The sequence below is a fragment of the Orycteropus afer genome, unplaced genomic scaffold, assembly GCF_000298275.1.
Source record: "Orycteropus afer afer isolate SDZICR_OR568_19922 unplaced genomic scaffold, OryAfe1.0 scaffold00430, whole genome shotgun sequence".
Lineage (NCBI taxonomy): Eukaryota > Metazoa > Chordata > Mammalia > Tubulidentata > Orycteropodidae > Orycteropus > Orycteropus afer.
In genome coordinates this window covers 350,271-359,039 of record NW_006922017.1, presented here as the reverse complement: position 1 = coordinate 359,039, position 8,769 = coordinate 350,271, and the positions used below count along the sequence as shown (strand labels likewise).

The 8,769-nt window shown below is 43.0% G+C and overlaps 1 protein-coding gene across 1 annotated transcript; it reads left to right on the top strand.

Moving 5' to 3' along the window:
• Positions 1 to 2,290: 2,290 nt before the first annotated feature.
• On the top strand, positions 2,291 to 4,046 carry CALHM6 (calcium homeostasis modulator family member 6). Its single transcript, XM_007954070.2, has 2 exons — positions 2,291 to 2,818; positions 3,624 to 4,046. Exons 1-2 carry the CDS (start codon positions 2,291 to 2,293, stop codon positions 4,044 to 4,046), a joined length of 951 nt encoding a protein of 316 aa, XP_007952261.1.
• The last annotated feature ends 4,723 nt before the right edge of the window (positions 4,047 to 8,769 follow it).

The following is an 8,769-nucleotide window of genomic DNA, read 5'->3' as shown; positions in this document are numbered from 1 at the left end:
GATTGCCCAACCTTCCTTCCGAGGAGTGGCTGGTGGGTTTGAACCGCCAGCCTTCTGGTCAGCAGTCAAGGACGGGAGTAAAGGAGTCCAGCAGTGCCAGGAGGAGAGGAGCCTTAGATAGGGGATCAAAGATTTTTTGGGAGATGAAGGGTTACAGAGATGAATCATCGAAGTTCTTCTCCTCAAACATGCCACTGTGCTGCAAGTTTACAGGGAGCCAGCACTAACTGAGGATTCCAGAACTGACAGTACCTGCTGTAGTCTCAGAGAAGAGGGCCCTAGCTGTTCATGACAAGGAGGGCCCTGATCTGGGAACAGTCTTGAGGCCTCTAAACAGCCAGAGAGAGAGACTAGTCCATCTACAAACCACTACGGAGTAAGTTTTTTGTGCTAGGTTGGGGTGGAATGGGTAAGAGGAGGGCTAGGAAAGCAAATTGCCCCTTCTCTAACAATTCATTTGACTCCATAGGCTACTTCCCAGATAAATTAAGGCGGGCCCGATGGATGGCAGAAACAACAAACAGCTCACTGTGAGCTTTGCTTCTTAACACTGTAAAGAGGTCTTTTGCAGCAGATTGACCCAGTTGAATCCATGAGCTTTGACTCCTTCCTTTCATACCATCAGTTCTTGATCATATGCTACCTCCTGAAGTGGCTGAACATGGACCAATTCTTTTTGGTACAGTGATTCTGTGTATTCCTTCCCTCACCTTTTGATGCTTCCTGCATTGTTCAATATTTTGTCCTTAGAATTCTTCAATATTGCAACTCGAGCTTGAAGTTTTTCTTCAGTTCTTTGATGAAATAAGAGAATTGAACATTAGATTTCAAAGGGTGGCTCGAGAAGACGAAAAAAAGTATTCATTTAATAGGCACACTTGTATTAAAGGCACTTACTCAGTTTACTTCCTCAATAATCTTCAAAACTAGGACAATTATCCTGTTTTTACAAATGAGAATGTAAAGCCTCAGAGAGACTAACTTGTTAAACACATAACACAGAATGCACCTGATTCCAAAGCTGGTGTTTTTCCAAATACACTCCACCTCACTCTGGAGCCACACGTAATAAGGCTTCATGTCACAGAAGTATTTACAGTTTCTGTCAGAGAAATGCTGCCTTGAGAAAACTGAGGGTGGAGAAAACAAGTTAGATGTTACAGCAGTTTGAAATTTTTTGATTCAACTAGTATTTTTTGAACAACCATTCACCCCTCTGTGCTAATCAAGGTGGAGGTCAAGTATAAACATGACACTCCAGTGTTATGACATACCTGGAAAAAGAAATCAATATATTCAAGGGCTAAGAAGCAGAGTTAAAGTGGCATGTCCTGTGGAATATCGAGCAAAGGAGAGAAGAATGCATGTGAGTCAGGGTGGTGGTCTGTCCAGAAGGGGGACAGAAAGAAGGTAGAGCATCGTGGAGGACCTAGAACTTGAGCTGGAGTTTGCTGTGCTTTAGCTTATGAAAGAGAAACTGGAATTTTGTCCTTGCCTAATGTTTCCTGTGGGAGCTCTGGTAGCATAGTGGCTAAGACACTTGCCTGCTAACCAGACAGCTGGCAGTTCAAACCCACCAGCCACTCCTCGGAAGTTGGGCAATCCTACTTCCGTAGTGATACTGCCTGGGAAACCCAAGGAGGGGTCGCTGTGAGTCGGGTTTGACTCGACGGCACATAAGAACAACGTTTTCTGTAGGAGCTCTGGTAGCATAGTGCCTAAGACATTTGACTGCTAACCAAAAGGCTGGCAGTTCAAACCCATCAGCCTTTCCTCTGAAGGAAGGTTGGGCAATCTACTGCCATACTGAGGATCACTAAGAGTCGGTCCAACTCGAGGGCACTTAACAACAACAACAACGTTTACTGTAACTGATCAGTTCATTGTAACTTTTTCCTTCTTATATTTTGGCTTATGACTAAATATAGTAGAGAAAAATCTGATGTTTGCATTAAAAAAAAATACTATTTCCATAGAGTGGCAGCATTGTGTCTTGAAGGCTAAGGAAAAATACTGATTATTTATCAGTCTGTAGAAACAAAGTTGATAGTGCAGCAAAAGGGTGGGTGCTGGCAAGGTCCATGGTGTGCTTGCTTGGGTCTGTTTGTCAGCCGGGCTGAAAAGAAAAAGTGCAACTCCCAAGGTCTGTGAACCTTCTTCCCTTTCCTGAAACTTAGCAGAGAGGTGGAAAACCCCTAGACCCAGATGACCCATCTTCATTCAACGAGCAAGGCAGAGAAGAGGCAGAAGCATCTGGGCCAGTCCAAGGCGCCCTAGGAGTAGGAGGACCATGGAGAAGTTTCCGACGGTGCTGCAGCAGTACCTCAAGCACCACAGCGCGCTGACCTACAGCTTGGTGACCCTGCTGACAGCTGGCGGGGAGCGGATCTTCTCCGCTGTGGTATTCTCCTGCCCCTGCAGCGCCACCTGGAACCTGCCCTACGGCCTGGTCTTCCTGCTGGTGCCGGCGCTCGCGCTGTTTCTCCTAGGTTTTATGCTGAGCGCGCGCACGTGGCGCCTGCTCACCGGCTGTTGCGCGCCAGGCGCCAGAAAGGGCTGCGGCGGAGGGCAGCGTGGCGCCCTGGTGTGCGTGCACCTGAGTGCCGCCGCCGCGCTCGCGCCCCTCACCTGGGTGGCCGTGGCGTTGCTCGGGGGTGCTTTCTACGAGTGCGCAGCCAGCGGCAGCACAGCCTTTGCGCGGCTTCTGTGCCAGGGCCGTGACCCCAGCTGCGAGGCCCAGCTGCCGCTGGTGCCTTGCAATCAAGCCAAGCTGTCGGACATGCAGGGCCTTCTCAAAGAGCTCAAGGCTCAGTCGCAGGTTAGGAGGTAGCGCGGAACCTCCCTTGTGCGCGAGGTTGGAAGGAGGGAGGGAGGTGGAGAAGAGGCAAGCAAGCTTCTGCTGCGTAGTCAGGGTTGGTGGGGGGAGTCTAACTTATACAAGCCTAGGTGATCTTTCTCTGGGCGTGCGACACCCTGGTAAAACTAAGAAGGCTGCTTGCTTCTTATGAACCGACAGGAGACTATCGAAATAAAGCCAATTAAAAAAAGAAGAAGAAAAAAAGAAAGGCACCTGTTGAGCAAGCGCCTACTCTGTGCCAGATAATGCGCTAGGTAGGCTCTCCAGGTCCTACATTATTCTCTTACGCTTCACAACAACCCAGTCGGGGTATTGTTATCTGCATTTTATAAAGAATACTCTGAGTCTCGCAAAAATTGTTTCTTCAGCCAGGAGAAAGCCAAAGAAGTGTTGCAACAAAATGGGTGTGCCCGGCTGGGAAAGGGACAACCCCACACTGCTTCTGGGCTTCAAGCCCAGAGATTCTTTAAAATGAACATTCGTTTCATGGGAAATGCAGAAAATCTTCATGGTTTGAGTTCTATGGGAGTAACAAACGTAGACTACTCTCTGGGGTCTTGACATGACTTGAAATATGACTGACTTTCCAAGCAAGCAGTGGTACTGGGGCAAGGTTACTGTGACTCCTTTCCCCTTAAGGGATCAAGTTTTAAAACTCCTTTGTTCACTATCATGACAGATGAAATAGTTCAAGCTTTATTTGAGGTATTTTTAATTTTTTTATGAAAAATGTAACTAACCTGTCATTTTGGTATGTTTTCCTAAGGTGTTAGGCTGGATCCTGATAGCAGCTGTTATCCTCTTCATTCTGATTTTTACATCTGTCACCCAATGCCTATCTCCAGTTAGTTTTCTGCAGCAGAAATTCTGGAAAATCTATTTGGAACAGGAGCAGCAGATCTTTAAAACTCAAGCCACAGAGCATGCAACTGAACTGGCAAAAGAGAATATTACATGTTTCTTTGAGTGCTCACATCCAAAGGAATGTAACACCCCAAGCATTAAAGACTGGCAGCAGATTTCATCACTGTATACTTTCAATCCAAAGGACCAGTACTACAGCATATTGCATAAATATGTTAACAGAAAAGAGAAGAATCTCAGTATCAGATCCTCAGAAGGAGATGCCCTGGTTCCTGTTCTTGGCTTTGTAGATTCATCTGGTATAAATTCCACTGCTGAGATATAACCTTAAAAATGAATAGAAAAAGGTCCTTGGAACTATTGTTTTATTTTCTAAAAAATAAATATTAGTGTTGGTTATGCTTATGACTGCTTTTTTCCCCCTTCCACATTACCAGGGTATTTAAAATCTGATACAAAGATTTAGAAATGAACTTCTTTGTTATATATATATATGTATGTGTGTGTGTGTGTGTGTGTGCGTGTGCGTGTGCGTGTGTGTGTGTGTGTGTGTATGTTAAACCATTCCCTCAGAAGTGAAAGACTGGAACTAGAGTAGAAGTCATATATTCTTAGTCTAGTTTGGCTGCTAACCAAAAGGTCAGCAGTTCAAACCCAACAGCTACTATGCAGAGGGAAGATGGAGCCATATACTTCCGTAAAGATTTACAGCCTCAGACACCCAGTAGAAGTGCTTAAGGGTCTAATGGACTCTATGACAGTGAGTTGAGTGTCCTTTCCACTGAATAACAATGCTGCTTTCAAATAAATCATGTTAGTGAAAAAAAAACAGTGAAAGAGCTATGGAACTTCAGATCTTTCTATTAGGTTGCCTGTTGTTAATTTCACATCCACTTTCTTGTGGACAACACTTTGCTCCCAACTTAAAGACACAGGCATTTCATGGCTCTATGTTGTTTGTAGGAGCTCTGGTAGCATAGTGCCTAAGGCACTTGACTGCTAACCAGAATGCTGGTGGTTCAAACCCACCAGCCACTCCTTGGAAGGAAGGTTGGGCAATCCTACTTCTGTAGTGATACTGCCTTGGAAACCCAAGGAGGGGTTGCTATGAGTTGGGGCCGACTCGAGGGCAAATAACAACAACAAACAACAACAATGTTGTTTGTAGTTGTTATGCGCCATCGACTTGTCTCCAACTCATAGCACCCTTATGTACAGCAGAACAAAATGCTGCCCGATCCTGTGCCAGCCTCACTCACAATCCCTACAATACCTGAGCCCATCACTGGAGCCACCATGTTAATTCATCTTGTTGAGGGTCTTCCCTTTTTTCACTGACCCTCCACCTTACCAAACATGATCTCCTTCTCCAGAGAATGGTGCCTTCTGACAACATGACCAAAGTAGGTGAGATGAAGTCTGGTCATTCTCAGTTTCAAGAAACATTCTGGCTGCACTTCTTCCAGGACAGATTTCTTAGTTCTTTTAGCAGTCCACAGTACTTTCAGCATTCTTCGCCAACACCACAACTCAAAAGCATCAACTCTTCTTTGGTCTTCCTTATTCACTGTCCAGCTCTCACATGCATATGAGGCTACTGAAAATACCATAATTTGGGTTAGGTGCACCTTAGTCTTCAAGGAGACATCTTTGCTCTTCAGCACCTGAAAGAGGTTTTTTGCAGCAGATTTGCCCAGTGCTATATATTGTCTGATATCTTGACTGTTGCTTCCATTGGTGTTGATTGTAGAACCAAGTAATATAAAGTCTTTGACAACTTCAATCTTTTCTCCATTTATCGTGATGCTGCTTATTGGTCCAGTTGTAAGGATTTTTGTTTTCTTTATATTGAGGTGTAATCCATACTGCAGACTGTAGTCTTTAATTTTCATTAGTAAGTGCTTCAAGTCATCCTCACTTTCAGCAAGCAAAGTTGTGTCATCTGCATATCACAGGTTGTTAATGAGCCTTCCTCCAGTCCTGCCACATTCTTCTTCATATACTCTAGTTTCTTGGATTATTTACTCAGCATACAGATTGAATAAGTATGGTGAACGGATACAATCCTGACACACTCCCTTCCTGATTTTAAACCATGTGCTATCCCCTTAGGAGCTCTGGTGGTGTAGTGCCTAAGGCATTTGACTGCTAACCAGAAGGCTGGTAGTTCAAACCCACCAGTCACTCCTCAGAAGGAAGGTTGGGCAATCTACTTCCGTAGTGATACCACCTCGGAAACCCAAGTAGGGGTCACTATGAGTCGGATCTGACTTAACAGTAGTGGGTTTAGTATCCCCTTGTTCTGTTTGAATAATGGCCTCCTGGTCTATGTTCCTTATAAGTACAATTAAGTGTTCTGGAATTCCCATTCTCCTCAATGTTATCTGCAATTTGTTATGATCCACACAATTGAATGCCTTTGCATAGTCAATAAAACACAAGTAAACATCTTTCTGGTATTCTTTGCTTTGAGCTAAGATCCATCTGATATCAGCTATGATATCCCTTTCTCCATGTCCTCTTCTGAATCCAGCTTGCATTTCTGGAAGTTCTCTGTCAATATACTGCTGCAACCATTTTTGAATTATCTTCAGTAAGATTTTACTTGCATGTGATATCAATGATATTGTTCGATAATTTCCACATTCTGTAGGATCACCTTTCTTTGGAATGGGTACAAATATGGATCTCTTCCAGTTAGTTGGCCATGTAGCTGTCTTCCATACCTCTTGGCATAGCTGAGTGAGTGCCTCCAGCGGGGTGTCCGTTCTTTGAAACATCTCAATGGGTATTTTGTCAATTCCCAAAGCCTTGTTTTTAGCCAATTCCTTCAGTGCAGCTTCAGCTTCCTTCAATACCATTGGTTCTTGATCGTATGCCACCTCCTGAAATGGATGATCATCTACCAATTCTTTTTGGTATAGTGACTCTATGTATTCCATCTATCTTCTTTTGATGTTTCCTGTATCATTCAACATAATTACCTGTGGAATCTTTCAATATTGCAATTTGAGGCTTAAAGTTTTTCCTCGGTTCTTTCAGCTTGAGAAATGCTGAGTGTGTTCTTCTCTTTTGGTTTTCTAACTCGAGGTCCTTGCACATTTCATCATTATTATTATTATTAATTTTTTATTGTGCTTTATGTGCAAGTTTACAGAGTTTGTTTTACATTCAACGTTTCATTTACATATGGTTTCACTCCCCAATTACAATCCCCAACCCTAACCCACTCTCCTCCCCTCCCTGCCCAGTCACCACCACCACCACCGCAACCACCTGTGCCCCTCACAGTTACGCACTCCCAAGCAAGTCATGGCTCCTTACTTTGCTGCCAAATCTGTGATTACTCAAAGCTCTGATTTAAAGTTCTGTCTTTGCAGGAGACATGAAGACAAGAAGTCCAGTATACTCTTACTTCACACATGCTTAGGATTTCCCTCAACCCTGCTTCTCCCTGAGAACATTCTTTCCTCAACCCTACATTTCCCTGAAAATGTCACTTAGTCTTTCTCCTGAATTTTAATGCCGGTTGTGAAAGAACTGCCTCACATGTCTATACTTTCTTCTTAGTCATTCTTCAACCCTGTAGCCCTTATGTCCCTCCGCTCTTCTGAAATTGCTGTCACCAATACTCCCACGCCCACACAATTACTAATTCAGGAGTTTTTCTTCCCAGTCTCCATCTTACTTGACATGGCTGCACTCAGCTTGCAGAATTCCATTCTCTCTTTGTCTTCTGGGACAATATTTTCTTCTGGTTCTTCTGCTACCTCTAATGGTTATTTGTTTCCTCTGCTGGTCCCACCTGGTCTGTCTTTCATGTTGCTGTCCCCAGAGTTCTATACTTGGCTCTCCTTTTTTCTCCCTTTACCTGTCTTTCTGGTGTTCTCCTCTACTCGTCTACTTTGATGGTTTCCAGATATCAGACAAATTAATGACTTCTAAATCTGTATGTGTAGACCTCACTGTTTTCCTGACTTACAAATCTCTCTCTCAAAATCTCCACTGAACTGTCTATAACTGGATTTGTGATCTGTCTCTTTCCATCAAAACCTCATCCTACTCCTTAACTTGATCACATTTCTATTCATCCCTGTTCTTCCATCTAAAACAAATCATTCTTCCTCAATTTCTTCTTATCTCTCACTTTATTATCTAGTTTTTCAATTAATTTTTTATTATTTCTCTGAAATATTTTGTTCTGTCATCTACCACATTTCTAAAGATATCCTTATCAATCTTTGCTTGAATTATTGTAATCATTTATGACTGATTTCTCATCTTCTAATTGTAAACTCTTCAAACCATTTTCCATGGGGGAAATTAATGTCCTTTTTCAATGCAATCCATATGAGTCGCTCTTTCAAAAATTTCCATTATTCTCTAACACACACACACACACACACACACACACACACACGAGCTCTAGTTGTGTAGTGGTTAAGGCATTTGGCTAACCAAATTGTTGGTAGTTCAAACCCACCAGCCACTCCATAGAAGAAAGATGAGGCAGTCTGCTTCCTTAAAGATTTACAGCCTTGGAAACCCAATGGGGGTTGCTATGAGTCAGAATCGACTCAATGGCAGTGAGTTTGGTCTTTTGATGACTTTCTATATATATATAAAGAGAGAGAGAGAGTATATCTAAAAGGTCCTTAACCGTCAGACTGCAATATACCTAACCATCACCCCACACACATGCATGATAATTGCCCTTCCATCATTCCTGAAGCTGACTGGGCTCCTACTTGCATCCAGGGCTTTGCTCAGGGTATTTCATCAGTCTGGAATTCTCTCTTCCTCCCTTTTCCTGTTATAATCTTATTCTTCTACTAAGATTCATCTCCAAATTATGTTCTCTGTAAATTCTTACCCAATTTTCCTATCAATGTTAGGGATGCAAACTTTTGCTCTGTGCATTCAAAGCCCTTTACTCATATCTCTCTTGCTGCTCTTACCATTTGTCATAATAATCCTTTGTCTATATTTTGTATAATGTCATAAATCCCTAATGAACAGAGTCCAATTTTTTTTTTTTTTTTTTTTTT